This window comes from Pygocentrus nattereri, chromosome 20 (genome assembly GCF_015220715.1).
Source record: "Pygocentrus nattereri isolate fPygNat1 chromosome 20, fPygNat1.pri, whole genome shotgun sequence".
NCBI lineage: Eukaryota > Metazoa > Chordata > Actinopteri > Characiformes > Serrasalmidae > Pygocentrus > Pygocentrus nattereri.
The window spans coordinates 25,598,354-25,614,950 of NC_051230.1; the positions used below are offsets into that span (position 1 = coordinate 25,598,354).

Genomic DNA, 16,597 nt, shown 5'->3' on the forward strand with positions numbered 1-16,597 from the left:
GTATTTTTCATAGACATTGACCTGATTTATAATAAATACATTAGGAAAATGCAAGATTAATGTCTCATTTGAAAAAGTATTCATCATTTTATGTACATTTTAGAATATAAAATGGAGATATTTAAGAAGTAAGCCAAAAGTCGATTATGGACTTACTTAGTACAGTGGCTCCATTTAAGCCCATGTGTGTCCCAAACAAGCCCACATGATGATTTATTGAAAATATTCAAAATAGTTTTCAAAGAATTCAAAGCAGCAGCATATTTATTCAGTTACCAATAGCCCTCAACATCAAAATATATTTAATGCAGGACGGCTCATGAACAAAGGATTCACTGTAATTCCATTTCATGCAATAATTTTATTAGTTAGATGAATTTCATTCCTTTTAGTTCGTTTTTGTCCCCATATCCTTCTGACCTTCACCGTGGTCTCCTTGCTACCCTGTCTTACTCCGTTTTCTGCGACCTAGGTTATAGACATCAACCCTCTCATGAGCTAGCCGTGGGCCCTTCGGCACGTTCATGAGTGAGCTCTTTCTGCTCTTCCTGCCTTTTGCTGCCTCTGCAAGGTAACTGTCAACAGGTGAGTATCACAGGTAGGTGTTCAGGTAAGTATTGCACACACACAGTCTCTGGTGATGGGCAACGCATCTGCCTCATCACACTTGGGTGAAGATAACTCTACAATAATTAAACCATTATTCTATACGCTCAGAAAGCCTATAAAGGGGCTTACAGCATGTCAGAAGCCCCTAAACGCTTTAGAAAGGCCAGAAACTCATTGAAGTGTTCCCAACGTGAAAACATTAAGATGATTATAAACAGACATTTCTGACATAAAACACACTTGATATGTCATTTAACTGAAATAAAAGCACGTTTTATGACATAGAGAACTAAATCCTTAACTTTTGTGAAAAAAAAACGCACAATAATAAAACCATCGTTCTATACGCTCAGAAAGCGGACCCAACAAGACTGTAAAAAGACACAGACACATTAGTGTCTTACAATCTTACAATCTAGATGTAGCCTTCATGCTAGGGGCTTGGAAGCTCCGCTGGCCCTGCTTGACTTGACTGCCACCTTAGGAGCTCTCCATGGTTCTTGGAGCAAACGGCTCTTAAGTGGTTGTCACTAAAAAACACACTTTTGTTTGCCTTGGCCACTGCAAAGAACATACATGCATTACCCATGAGCCCCTTTTGCCTTCAGTGGGGTTCAGATGACTCGTGTGTGACATAAGGCCAAATCTAGACTTCCTGTGTACACTGACCAGTCAAACACAATGACACAATTCTTACACTGTGTGGAAGCACTGAAGTGCTATGTCTCTGCTCCTGTGAAGGTGCAGAAGACAGATCAGCTTTTCATATGGTTTTGAAGAGAGATCCCACTGGCAGGTCAATGTGAATGAGGTGACTTACACAGCTGCCAACTAGGCTATTACACACTCCAATCAGGGGAAATCTCCACATCCTGGACTCCTGGAAAGGAGTTCCTTTCCATGACATCTGTGCAGCAGCCACATGATCCACGCTCTGCACTTTTCCCCCCAAATCTAGTTTTAATGTGATGGTATCATTGGAACTGACGTTGGCTGCAGTGTCCTACGTCACGGGCCACAACTGATGCAATCCTCGTGATCCAGGTCCCTAAAGAAGTCTGCAGTGAGTCAAGATGTGACAACCTCAGTAACATCACATGCAGGTGTCACATGGTGACTCATTTAATGTGCAGATTTTTTGTCTGAGCTGCATACACAGAGAAACTTCCATTAAGTACGAATTGCCCCTGGTGGTCATCCATAAGTGACATATACACAAGAACGTTATAGTTTAGTAAGTAGCTTTTTGTCCTGATCACAAAAGTTAAAGCAAGGTAAAGCTTATCTAGTGTTTGAAAGATTTAGCATGACTAAAATTAAAATTAATAAATTATTCATTCATTCATTATTTCCCTAAAAACTGAACATGAGACCACACAATGATTTCAAAAGAACACACAAAATTTTATAGGATTTTTTTGGGTTTACAGGAACATAAAAAAGGAATATTACAAATAAAAGCAAAAGAAGAAAAAAAAAACGTATGCACAAAAGCTTAAAGAATTCAGCAAGCTAAAAAGATGAGAAGAGGGGAGGGGGTGGGGTCTTGAACACCCAGGTGTCTTCCCACCTAACACAGACCTGGTCAAAGTAGTGATGCCTTTACACAAATTATATGTAAATTAGACACTTCACATTTATGCATATTGAATCATCATTACAAATCAAAACTATTACAATGCAGACTTGGATTTATTCATGAACATAACTGAAGACAGTGTCAGTGGTGAGATTTAGAAAACAAAGAAAATATACCTTATGCACATGCTAATGACATAAACAAGAGTCACACTCAGTCTGCCCCAAGACTTTGAACAACTGTATTGATCACTGTTCTCCCAGTTCTACAATGACCTATACAGCTCACGCTCTTGTACCACAGACCACCACTATGTCTGGTAGAATAGATTTTAGATTGCCATAAACATCCTTGTTACATTGCCCTTCTCAAAGAACAATCTCTTTCAAAAAGAAAAACAATAATGGAAACTTCATGGATGAGTTGTACTCTAGGCTTGTAAGTGACTTTATGGCATGTAGAAAAGGCATGTGTAAACCATACTGAGGCGAGGTGTCCAATACGTCATTCGGATAGCTTGCTGTCTTGCAGTCCTTGATACTCCAGTATCTCCTTTAAAAAGCTGTTCATTTTGTCCAACCCAATAAAAAAATTAGCATAGAGTCATATCTCCTTCATTGCAGTCCCAGACACAAACATTTCAAAACTACAGCATACAGACAACACAATTGTAAATGTCAGGTTATTCTGCTGTAATTGTGTGTAAATATTGCGAGAAGAAGTTGGATTTTAGTGTTTTACATGTTCATTGAGTTCTTAATTCTGTTGCATGGCCTTGTAGTACACCATTTCATTTGTGTGCCAGTAGTGGTGCTGACTAAGGAGGAGATGCTGAGATTTAGATACAACTAAATTTGGGTAAAAACAAGATGTATATAAATCTACATTAAAATGGTTTGAAAAAATGAGGGAACTTTTTGGAAAAAAAGTTCTCCTAACAGTACCTTCGCCTACCTGTGTAAAATGATAAAACTGCAAGTCGCTCTGGATAAGAGTGTCTGTCAAATGTCATAAATGTAAAACATATCCTAAAGGTTAAAAGGGAAGTCAAAGTGGCATAGTTTTCATAGTCACAACCTTTAACTAGTTAACATGTAGAAATCAAAGGAGCAAAAGTGGGATTTAAGAAGCGCTGCGGGTAGGGCTGCCCGCTGCTCTGTGCAAGTGTGCTCGCTGCCCCCTAGTGTGTATGTGGCGTTTCACAACCCAGATGGGTTAAATGCGGAGGTGAAATTTACCCGTTTGGGACTAATAAGGGTCACTTAATCTTAATCTAATCTAAATGTTTGCCAAAATATCCATCATTGCATGAGAAAAAAAATTGCTTAGATATAATACATTAGAGTGCAAAGAACCTCTTATTATTGAATGTGGAGCTTCTCAATTGTTTTCAACAGATAAATGAAACTGATTTTGGAAAAGTGTGCAATACCACACCTTCAGATTGGTGGTATAAAAGCTAAACCTAAAGGCTTGACTTGGTGTTCAACACAGGAAATCATATTTCAATGTATCCTCATGTTTCAGAATAAGTGTTAAATAGTAGGTGGATTTACCTTAAAAACACTTTGAATTCTGGACTGGAAGCACCATTCCCTGACTTTTCCTCCTGGAATGTGTTATGGTTACACTCCTTCCTGTTTATTTCCACCACTGCTCTTAAAGCACTTGTGTCTTGTTGCAGTCTTTGAATGCCTGAAACTGTTCCCACAATCTGAGCAGTAATACGGCTTCTCGCCTGTGTGAATGCGCTGGTGTTCTTGGAGATGTCTGAGACGATTAAAACTCTTACCACACTCCAAGCAGTGATACGGCTTCTCTCCTGTGTGAATAAGCTGGTGTTGTTGGAGATTAGTCCGTTGAGTAAAACTCTTCCCACATTCAGAGCAGTAATATGGTTTAACTCCTGTGTGAATGCGGTGGTGTTCGTGTAGAGTACTCTGCCGAGTAAAACACTTCCCACAGTATGAGCAGCAATACGGCTTCTCTCCTGTGTGAATGCGCTGGTGTTTTTGGAGAGAACTCAGTCGAGTAAAACTCCTCCCACACTCTGAGCAGTGATATTGCTTCTCTCCTGTGTGAATCTGCTTGTGTTGCCGGAGAGTACTGTGCTGAGTAAAATTCATCCCACACTCTGAACAGTGATATGGCTTCTCTCCTGTGTGAATACGCACATGTTGTCGAAGAGAACTCTGCTGAGTAAAACTTTTTCCACATTCTGAGCATTGATATGGCTTCACTCCTGTGTGAACGCACTCATGTATTTTCAGAGAGATCTGTAGAGTAAAACTCTTCCCACACTCTAAGCAGCAGTGACTGCTCTTCTTGCTGCGTTTCTGTGTTTGTCTGTTAGATGTGTTCATGTGGAGGGCATCAGATGATGTCTGAACAGTATTGGAACACCTTCTGGATGCCATATTCTTATATTTAAACGGTTTCAGCAGTTTTATGTTCGGAGAAGACTTCGTTCATCACTGAAAAAAAGAACAAAGAAAATCCAAAATCAATGTGCAATGCTACAAAAGTGGTTTCATCAAAATGAATGCTCTGCTTGAATGCTCAACTTGAAGGTGGAAAGAAAGAATAAACTTCTATATGAAAGCCAAATCACCTTGTTACTTAAATTCCTCAAACAATATAGACTGAAGTCATCATTCCATAATTTACATATTGGAATCTGCAGGGTGAGCTGGATTTCATCATGGCAAAAATGACTAGGACTGTTTGAAAAAATGGCACCATAATGCTTTGAAGTTAAAAAATAAATACAACCCCAATTCCAATGAAATTGGGACGTTGTGTAAAACAAATAAAAACAGAATACGATGATTTACAAATCCTTTTCAACCTATGTTCAAATGAATTCACTACAAAGACAAGATATTTAATGTTCAAATGGTTAAACTTCATTGTTTTTTGCAAATATTCACTCATTTTGAATTTGATGTCTGCAACATGTTCCAAAGAAGTTGGGACAGGGGCGTGTTTACCACTGTGTTACATCACCTTTCCCTTTAACAACACTCAATAAGCGTTTGGGAACTGAGGACACTAATTGCTGAAGCTTTGTAGGTGGAATTCTTTCCCATTCTTGCTTGATGTAAACTTCAGTTGCTCAACAGTCCGGGGTCTCTGTTGTCGTATTTTACGCTTCATAATGCGCCACACATTTTCAATTGGAAACAGGTCTGGACTGCAGGCAAGCCAGTCTAGTACCCGCACTTTTACTACGAAGCCACACTGTTGTAACATGTGCAGAACGTGGCTTGGCATTGTCTTGCTGAAATAAGCAGGGACATCTCTGAAAAAGACGTTGCTTGGATGGCAGCATATGTTGCTCCACAACCTGTATGTACCTTTCAGCATTAATGGTCCCTTTGCAGATGTGCAAGTTACCCATGCCATGGGCACTAACACACCCATATACCATCAGAGATGCTGGCTTTTGAACTTTGCGCTGATAACAATCCGGACAGTCCTTTTCCTCTTTGGCCCAGAGGACATGACGTCCATGATTTTCAAAAACAATTTGAAATGTGGACTCGACAGACCACAGGACACTTTTCCACTTTGTGTCAGTCCATCTCAGATGAGCTTGGGCCCAGAGAAGCTGGTGACATTTCTGGGTGTTGATATATGGCTTTCGCTTTGCATGGCAGAGTTTTAACTTGCACTTGTAGATGGAGCGACGAACTGAGTTCACTGACAATGGTTTTCTGAAGTGTTCCTGAGCCCGTGTGGTAATATCTGTTACAGAATGATGTCGGTTTTAAATGCAGTGCTGTCTGAGGGATGGAAGGTCACAGGCATTCAATGTTGGTTTTCTACCTTGCCACTTACTTGCAGAGATTTCTCCAGATTCTCTGAATCTTTTGATGGTATTTATGGACTGTAGATGATGAAACCCCTAAATTCCTTGCAATTGTACGGTGAGAAACGTTCTTAAACTGTTGGACTATTTGCTCATGCAGTTGTTCACAAAGTGGTGAACCTCGCCCCATCCTTGCTTGTGAACAACGGAGCCTTTCAGGGATGCTCCCTTTATACCCAATCATGACACTCACCTGTTTCCAATGAACCCGTTCAGGTATTCCTTAACTTTCCCAGTCTTTTGTTGCCCCTGTCCCAACTTCTTTGGAACGTGTTCCAGGCATCAAATTCAAAATGAGTGAATATTTGCAAAAAACAAAGTTTATTCGTTTGAACATTCAATATCTTGTCTTTGTAGTGTATTCAATTGAATATAGGTTGAAAAGGATTTGCAAATCATTGCATTCTGTTTTTATTTATGTTTTACACAACGTCCCAACTTCATTGGAATTGGGGTTGTAAATAAGTAAACTGTTCTAAACTCAATAATTTTTATCCTCTGTACATTTTTTTCCACAAATGTTACTGGATCCACTGCTTTACCAGGTTGTTAGGGAGCCAAAATATTAATTTTGTTATTTGAATTTTTTCTTTTGAAAGGCCTCAAAGATTATTTGACTCATTAAGCCTTAATCCAAATCATTTCAGAGCATACTAAATTATATGATCCTTCAAATGTCTTACATTTCACAGCCTGCATCATATCTGACTCTAGCCAGATTCCATTTGCACTTTGCAAAAATGCATCCCCACTTTGATCACATGAAATCTGACTAATTTTCCTGCATTAAAAACATATCCTCTCATATGTTGATTGCATTTTATGTTTGTTTTCCTTGTCTTGTTTCAATACATTTGACAAGCTTGACACAGATGCTTTTATCAGCCCAGAATTCAACAACGCTCCTGATTTTCACATTTGTCTATAAAACCCTCTGATAGGTTGTAGTGTGACCTATGAGAGTCAAAAGCCTCAAAATAGATTGAAATCATCCAGTGATCATACAGTATTTAAGAAAAGCCTCAAAATAGATTGAAATCATCCTGTGATCATGCAGTATTTAAGAAAAAGATAAATTCCTTGCATGTGCAAACGTGCCTGGTCGATAAAAGTCTTACTCTGATTAATTGTCTCTCATTTACAGTTTTTCATGGAAATCACAGTCAAATCAAAACTAGAGGTCTGAGTGCATACAATCAGACTGAAGTGGGAAAGAGGGAGGGGCTTATCCTAATAACACAGCCACACTCAAATGAAAAGATTTTATTTTATGAAGTAGTTACTGCATGAACAATTACTTTATTGTGAATATGGCTACCAGCCCAATCACACTCAAGGACCACCAATTTGCAGGAAGGTTTCTACAACTAGACCTTGGATCTCAGTCACAGTCCTGGAGACCTCATACCATAGTTTTGCTTTCCTTTGTTTAGAACACCTCATTCACAAAAATATACAGAGCATGTGGTCTCCAGGCCAGAGACAGCAACACCTGAACTCTCTCTCTCTCTCTCTCTCTCTCTCTCTCTCTCTCTCTCTCACACACACACACACACACACACACACCCCATCTAAACAGGCCTCAAACAATCACCATAGACACTCCTACCAGCCATTGACCACCAACCCCCACTCAAATATTCACAGCTCTCAGGAAGCAATGTTCTAGAATATTGTTCTAGAATAAAATGATCTCACCCCATCTCACCACACCACAGTCAATATTTCTACACTTAATACAATTACATGACTAATACTGGTAGGAGTTGATTTGATAACATTAACACACAATAGTACGGAAGCACATATACTAAGCCAAGAATTTTCGAAAAGAAACTACCGGGCAAAGTTGGCTTGAAAGCAAAACAGCATTTTAGTACACTAGACAAGAGCATTGTTAACATAATAGACGTTTTCCACGTAGCTTGATTTATAGTGTAAATTATAAATAGATACAAAATATCGATTAAATATTCTGGGCCAAAAGTTCACATTACTCAGCTCTGGTTTGAATGAAGCTGCTTCTGCGTTGTCTAATCTCTTTTAACCCATCGAATCTTATTTTCAGAACTCAAGTGTGTCTCCAGCTGTTTGTCTCAGGGTGAATGAAGAACAGTGAGTGTTAAAGTGTCGGACAGCTTCCTACCTTCAGCAGTTCAGCTCTTGTTTCTGTTCCTCCAACAACACTGTGTGGGCGCGGAGACACGTGGACTACTGACCACAACACAATCTTCTGCTTCTTTGCTTTAGTGCAGTTGGAGAAAGTTCTAGTTACAGAATTTGCGCCACCACATGGCCTGAAGCGGCTTCACGCTGGAACCACATGGTCACAAGTAAAGCCGGAAATGGTCGTTATTTTAAATCCCACCCGTATTCAATCCCCTGAGGGCTGAAAATTGGAGGGGTCGAACAGGTCCTGCTTACTAGCTATAAAAAAGCTTTTGGGGAAATTTATAATATAATGAAAGGTATCTAATCTCACCACAAGAATTCCAACCTGAAATATTTAAATGGTTATTATATGGCTAGAGAAGATAACTTTTCTCAAATGATACATAGCAGGTAACACAGCATGTAACATTGATCCAACGACTGAGAGCCTTCTAGTGGTGGTCATAAAATATTCAATTAAACAAACAAAAAAGAAAGACTTACAACAATATATTAACAGGGTTACCAACTTTTAAAAAGCGGAGATGCAGTGTGGAAATGCAGTGGAGAAAAGGACCTGTGTCATTACTAATTGATAAACCAAATGTGAGAAAAGATTTATTAGGGCTTCTAACTCAGTTATGCTTTCTTTGCATATATGTTTAGTTTAGTTGATATGCAACCTAAGTAAGTATATAATCCATAAATAAACAGTCCAAAAAACATTTTACTCACCTTTTCATTTTATTCAGAGAACTTTCCGACAAGCAGGTTATCTAATGCTGCAGAAAAATAATAAGTCATTCAAGTGGTTAAATGTTATAAAATGATTAATAGAGGTTTCAAATAGTTTCACTTACATGGTGCCTCAGAACAGTACAGTGATTTCTCTCAGCTAGCCCAAACAAGGCTTCAGATAAAGCAAGGCCTTCTTCCTGCTTAACCAAACAAAAACAGTTTATCCCATTCTCTAAATGAACCCCCTTTATGTCAGTTTTTTCTAACCATTGCATGATGGTTCTTATGTCAATAATATTTGATCATACCATTTATCTTCTACTATACCTTTTACATCTACATAACAATGAGGACATGACTAAATTAGAACTCCTTTGGCACCTCCCTGAACAATCTCTCTACCAGTTAAGATGATCAACACAAAGGGGTTGAAGGGGGTGCTAGATATACACTATATTTCCAAAAGTATTCAGTCATCCATCCAAATAATTGAATTCAGGTGTTCCAATCACTTCCATAGTCACAGGTGTATAAAACCAAGCACCTAGGCATGCAGACTGCTTCTACAAACATTTGTGAAAGAAAGGGTTGCTCTCAGGGGCTCAGTGAATTCCAGCGTGGTACCGTGATAGTATGCCACCTGTGCAGTCCAGTCGTGAAATTTCATCGCTACTAAATATTCCACTGTCACCTGTCAGTGGTATTGTAACAAAGTGGAAGCGATTGAGAATGACAGCAAGTCGGCCACGAAGTGGAAGGCCATGTAAAATGACAGAACGGGTTGCATAGTGTGCAGAGGTCGCCAACTTTCTGCAGAGTCAGACGCTACAGACCTCCAAACTTCATGGGGCCTTCAGATTAGCTGAACAACAGCATAGAGAGCTTCATGGAATGGAGCAGCTGCATCCAAGCCATCACCAAGTGCAATGCAAAGCATCCAATGCTGTGGTGTAAAGCACCACCACTGGACTCTAGAGCAGTGGAGGCATGTTCTCTGGAGTGACGAATCACTCTCTGTCTGGCAAAGGGTGGGCCGACATCATCTTAAACCCTATGGATTAAGAATGGGATGTCACTCAAATTCATATGCATGTGAAGGCAGATGACCGAATACTGTTAGAAATATAGTGTACATTTTGTGTAAGCTGCCCTGCGATGGACTGGCAACCCTTCCAGGGTGTATCCTGCCTTTCGCCCGAGGACTGCTGGGATAGGCTCCAGCACCCCCCGCGACCCTGACGGAGAAGCGGTTTAGAAAATGGATGGATGGATCGATGGATGGATGGATGGATCGATGGTTTTGTGTAAGCACCTGAGGTGTAGTTCATGATCTAAATGCTAGGTGGCACCCTCACACTGCATATTATTAGATACACTATCTCGCCAAAAGTACTCACTCGTCTGCCTTCACACACTTGAAATTGAGTGACATCCCATTCTTAATCCATAGAGTTTAATATGATGTCGGCGCACCCTTCGCAGCTATAACAGCTTGAACTTATCTGGGAAGGCTTTCCACAAGGTTTAGGAGTGTGTTTATGGGAATTTTTCATCATTCTTCCAGAAGCGCGTTTGTGAGGTCAGACACTGATGTTGGATGAGAAGGCCCGGCTCGCAGTCTCCGATCCAATTCATCCCAAAGGTGTTCTATCGGGTTGAGGTCAGGACTCTGTGCAGACCATTCAAGTTCCTCCACACCAAACTCTCTCATCCATGTCTTTATGGACCTTGCTTTGTGTACTGGTGCGCAGCCATGTTGGAACAGGAAGGTGTCATCCACAAACAGTTCCCACAAAGCTGGGAGCATGAAATTGTCCAAAATTTCTTGGTCTGCTGAAGCATTAAGCATTCATTTCACTGGAACTAAGGGGCCGAGCCCAGAACCCGACAAAATAATACACCCTCCACCAAACTTTACACTTGGCACAATGCAGTCAGACAAGTACCGTTCTCCTGGCAACCGCCAAACCCAGACTCGTCCATCAGATTCCCAGACGGAGAAGCGTGATTAGTCACTCTTGTCTTTACATGTCTTTACTGCTCTAGTGTCCAGTGGCGATGTGCTTTACTCCACTGCATTTGACGCTTTGCATTCTGCTTGATGATGTAAGGCTTGGAAGCGGCTACTCGGCCATGGAAACCCCTTCTATGGGGAATCTATCTTTACGCACTGTTCTTGAGCTAATCTGAAGGTCCCATGAAGTTTGGAGGTCTGTAGTCTGACTCCAGAAAGTTGGCGACCTCTGTGAACTATGCGCCTCAGCATCCGCTGACCCCGCTCTGTCATTTTACATGGCTGACTTGCTGTCGTTCCCAATCGCTTCCTCTTTGTTATAATACCACTGACAGTTGACTGTGGAATATTTAGTAACGAGGAAATTTCACGACTGGACTTCAGGGTACCACATTGGAATTCACTGAGGTCCTGAGAGCAACCCATTCTTTCACAAATGTTTTTAGAAACAGTCTGCATGCCTAGGTACTTGGTTTTATACACCTATGGCGATGGAAGTGGATAATTTTGGAAGTATAGTGTATTTACCTGGCTCTAATGTTCTGCCTCATTTTATGAAAGACTTTACATTTCTTTAATCAGGAAAAGCCATTTAACATGCAGCAAGTACCCAGGACTGACATTAAATACCCACTACACATTAACGTCAAGTGATTTTTCAAATTTCTGCATAATTCAATGATTAACATGTCAGCAAAATCATTCAGAGTGGTTTGGTGTGAAATGCTCCATTCTTGTGTTCTCTTTGTTGTGAAATGCTCTGTTCTTTACTTGATGAAAACTGCCAAGTCAGTTATTTTTTTTCTCTAACTGCCTGCTTCACTCCTGCTTCAGTAATTAAGCACAAGTACCTTGTAATCTACACTAATTATCTATTTTATCAGCTCCACTTACTAATTAGGTTCACTCTATAGTTCCACAATTACAGAATGTAGTCTATCTGTTCCTCAGCATACTTTGTTAGACTCATTTTGCTCTCATTTTGCTCTGTTCTTTAGTGGTCAGAATCCCCACAGGGTCCTGTCCTATTATCTGGGTCGTGGATCATTTTTAGTGCCACAGTGATACTGATGTCATGGTGGCATGTTAGTCTGTGTTGTGTTGGTACGAGTGGATCAGACACAGCAGTGCTGTTGGAGTTTTTAAACACTGTGTCCAATTACTGTCTGCATTATTAGACACACCTACTATGTTGATCCACCTTGTAGATGTAATGTCAGAGAGAGACCCTCATCTGTTGCTGCACAGTTTGTGTTAAACATCCTCTAGTCCATCAGTGGTCACAGGATGCTGCCCACAAGACACTGTTGGCTGAGCATTTTTGGTTTGTGGACTATTCTCAGCTCAGCAGTGACACTGAGGTGTTTAAAAACTCCATCTGATCCACTCATACTGCCACAACGCACACTAATACTATATATAACTAAAAAATGTAAATTAAAAAAAAGCAAAAACGCTAGATGAGACACAGATTCAGTCTCTCTGCTACCCTGACCAAAAGAGAGAGTGAGCGCTTCCTCAGCTTCCTCAAGTGTCATTTGGCAGTCACAATTAGAGCTGAACAAATGAACACATGTTTAGTTATTTCCCTTAGTGTAAATGATGTTTATCTTTTACTTAGTACTTGATATCACCTACGTCAGTCTTCAGTTCAAAGAAATGGAGCAGCTTGCCAAATTGTAGCTGGAGACAGTTCTTACAGTAAGTGTGAAGCAACATGGGCATGGCAATGTGATTTTTTTATAATTTACTTTAGAAAACTAAAAAAAATCAATCAGAGAGGTTCTTTGACTCAAGTCCTGAAAATACGGCAACCATATATAGATTAATTGTCTTGTATGTAAGTAACTGGCTTACATAAAATAGACAAACATAATGAAAATACCTATCAATGTTTTTTTCAATAAATATTTTCATCCAAAGAGAATTCCAACCCAATGAAACCCAAATAAATTATACCGACATGTTTCAGTTTTGTTTCATCAACAGCTGAACTTTATGTTGAGGTAACAAAGTCTGTGTATGCTTACTCTATTCTGTTTGAATGAATGGAAATGTGTGGCATAAATGAATAAAGTTCAAACTATTCATTTTACGAGTGTAATGAGGAACTTAATTTCATATTACTCTTTTTTTATTTCTAATTCTAAAAAAATAGATTCTAATTAGATTAGCAATTCAGTTTTTTATTACTTATTATAATATTATATTTTCATTGTCTATTACAATTTCAGTATTCACTTTCTCTGCTGTCATGAACAGATAGTTATGTGCTGATTTCTTGGCCTTGTACTTTTTGGGACTACTCTACTGAATTGGTTCAAAGTCACAGTTGAAAACATTTTAAGGGCTTTTAACTGACTTGGTCTTTGGACTAAAATCCTTCTGGTTTAAGTGATATTATGGCTCAATTATGCTTATTTTATTAAAGCAAATTAATATGTTACTACTAAAATAATCATGTTGATACTAGACATGTGTGATATCTAAAAACAAGTTACCATCCCAAACAATTACAAGCAGTATGCTGTTTTGACCAACTTTTATATTGTACTTTTAGTTTATATGCTTTTTAACATTAATTGATTATTAAATAAAAATCTTTAGAAACATATGTTGAATAGTAATAGTAACAGATCATTTTTTGAAAATTACTTGTTTTAATAGATGCTACTACAAATGTGTGTTCTGGGACAGTTAACCAATATGGAAAACAGTAATTTACTCAGGCAGTAAATTACATGCAGCAGAAACAGTGTATTCACTCTGCTGTAGCCTAATGGCACTTTGAATGGTCTGATGAATGGCCCAATGTTTTCACAGTAAAAGTGAAAAAATGTGCATACATGTACAAATGTACACCTTTATGTTTTTACATACTATTTGTTACCTTTTTTCTGATCCTGTTTTGCAGCTATAGATCATGAGTAGGAAAACTACTCATCTCTACTTCTAATAGTTCTGAGGCTAGAGCCAAGCTGTGCTCCAGTAAAACCTATCTACTTGAGCTTTGCTGCCTTACTGCAGCAAGTCACAATGGAACAAGTTTAAGTTATAAGCACATCGCCATTTATTTTTTTAAATTTATTTTCAGTTCAGCTCAAGCTAAACTTAACATAAAAGGAAATAGGTAGAAGGTGACACGCAGTGCAGTAGGTAGAGCTGGCTTTACAGGTAGCTTCTTAGCAAATCTCTCATTCTCTCTATAATAAATAGAAAAAACATAATATTGGGGTTTTTTAAAGGAATTTCCCATCATATTTAGCAAGATGTTTAACATTAAACTGTGCTTTTCAGTTATCTTTTATGCTTCACCTTCAGAATACTTGTCAGTCATCAGAAATTATTTTACAAATTGCAGCATTTAAAGTTCATCATAAAGGGCATAAATGTACTATTTACTTAACATTACTTTTATAATCAAAAAAGCAAAAAAGTGCAGAAAATTTACTTTAAAATATTCAGAATTTACAGAAATTTACGTCCTGTTGTTTATTCAAATAGTGATGATGTGAAGGTGATAAAGGAAAGTGAAAAAGGGGGGAGAGAAAAGGGGCCAACCTCCCAATCTCATAACATTTCATATGAAATGAAACACCACACATAGAGTCCCCTCAGCTCAAGCATTAATATGAGGGCTCAGATACTTCAGTTCCCCCACTTCTGGAATCAGTAGACATAGACAGCTGGTTAAGCTGGAATTTATGTCCCTGTTTATGGAGAACATCTGCAGACACAGTCCTATTGAAAAAAGCACTTGTGGGGAAAAAAACTCTGTATACTTTTATTTTATAGAACTCTCAGTTAAAACTGCCGGTTCCTCAATAAAATGAACTGACTCGAATGTGCAGAGATAAATTGAGAATGTGATGTTGTCCAGTATGAGTTATTTCCCAAAAAAGAGATGCACAACATAAAGTCACAAAATGAAGAGTAATGCAACTATGTGACTGTATTCTGTATATTCTGCATCAGTGCACAAAGCTCACTGTGTATTTTACTTTAGAGGGAAAAATGACTCACTTGTTGATTTGAGCATTGCAGAGTTGGTTGTTTTGCTGGTGATGAACAAAGACTTGCTATCAGCAAAATACAGCTACACTGTCCAGCAAAAGACTTCCTTTTTTCAACAAGGTCCACAGGGGTAGACTTGACATAACAACAGCCACCCTGAACTTTGATGTAATCATGATCAGTAGCCCTGTGCTGACTCTCCTCTTTTTTTCTTCAGGTCTGGTGTAAGGACAGCTTTGCACATGAGCAAAAGGTGAATGACTGGGGCAAAAATGCAGGGTAACACTGAGGGGAATAATGCTAAGAATAAGAACAAATGCCCAACCCAGCCATGGGAGCTCCAGAAAATAGATCCTGTGCTCTGATCCTGACTCCTAATGTGACCCACAAGTTCTTCACCACCTGGCAGTAGCCTTTCACCATAAAGGAGAGGGTTAAGACAGTGAAGTACCACATACAGCAGATGGGTAACTTGAGACCTGCCATTGTGCTGTCAGAGAGGAGGTACAGAAATATGCTGAGGATGATGATTATAGAACTTGGGTTACAGTATTGGATGGGGGCTACTTTAAACCCAAGAAAAAGAAAAATGCACCATCTGATATTGTCCTCAACCAGAAATTAACTCAAATGCAACCTTTTTGGGGTTGGCTGAGTACTATGCCAGCCTATGACCAACCTATTATAATCCACACCAAGGGCCCTAGTGCAGCATTTTCAAATAAATTCAAAGGCGAGGAACATTCTGTCTTATCAGTACAAAGCTCTCACTTGTAAAAGTATGTAACAGGCCAAAATGAAACCCCATGTTTATATGTCAGGCTCCCTCTATGGCAATGTCTATGCTTTTTCCTGGTTTTCAGTTCTATGGTCAGATCTTGTCCTTCCTCCTGACTTGTATGTTGAGGGGAAAGTGTCAGGGGAGGTCCTCAAACTTGCTCTCAAAAGCTCTATCAGAGCTGTGCCAGTGTTCTAGTGCTCTCAGAAGGGTGTTAAACCAACAGTTCAGCAACAATATTCTTAAAACAGTGGCATATGTGCCACTATGACAGGGCAAAAGACTCATGTGTGGCTGGGCTACACTAATGAGTCACAAGCATGCCTGGTCAGAACATAAAAGCACCCCTGCTCCACCACTGGACTCCTCTAGGCACACCCTGGTTTGGCTACATCAACACTGCACTGCAACTAAGTCAGTTTTCTCATATTTCTAAACAAAAATTGTCACATTTTATCTTCCTGAGTCTTGGTTACTTTCAGAGTTTCTTTCTCATGCTCTAAGGGATTTTTCTCTTGACAATTTCTCCACTGGCTTGGTCAACCACAATACCACTTCAAACAATAGCATCTGACCAGTGATGTGGTCTCTGGACACCCTCATTACCTGTCTGCCATTAGATGCCTGCTAGAACATATCAGACTTTCGTGCAGTCATGTATTTCAACAGTAGCTCCTATGTAATACATTACACAATTACACGAATGCACACCTGTATACACTGGCTACTTCAATGTATCACATTTTTATTTATTTATTTTTATTTATTATATACATTTTATATATTATATATTATAAGGAAACAAGTCTTTTTTTTTAGTGGCTAATGCACAGCATTTCTGTC

General features: G+C 39.2%; 1 protein-coding gene across 2 annotated transcripts; it reads right to left on the reverse strand.

Moving 5' to 3' along the window:
- Positions 1-1,975: 1,975 nt before the first annotated feature.
- Positions 1,976-8,294, reverse strand: LOC108437412 (gastrula zinc finger protein XlCGF7.1-like). Of its 2 annotated transcripts, XR_001858617.2 has the most exons (3): positions 8,206-8,294; positions 3,745-4,662; positions 1,976-2,750 (listed from the first exon to the last, which is right to left on the reverse strand). XR_001858617.2 is itself a non-coding variant. In XM_037531644.1 (2 exons), the coding sequence occupies exon 2, from the start codon at positions 4,603-4,605 to the stop codon at positions 3,814-3,816; it is 792 nt and encodes a 263-aa protein (XP_037387541.1). In that variant the 5' UTR covers positions 4,606-4,662; positions 8,057-8,120; the 3' UTR covers positions 1,976-3,813. The 2 variants fall into 2 exon arrangements, 1 of the variants encoding a protein (XP_037387541.1); XM_037531644.1 differs by lacking the exon at positions 8,206-8,294 and adding an exon at positions 8,057-8,120 and having other exon boundaries at positions 1,976-4,662.
- Positions 8,295-16,597: the final 8,303 nt, after the last annotated feature.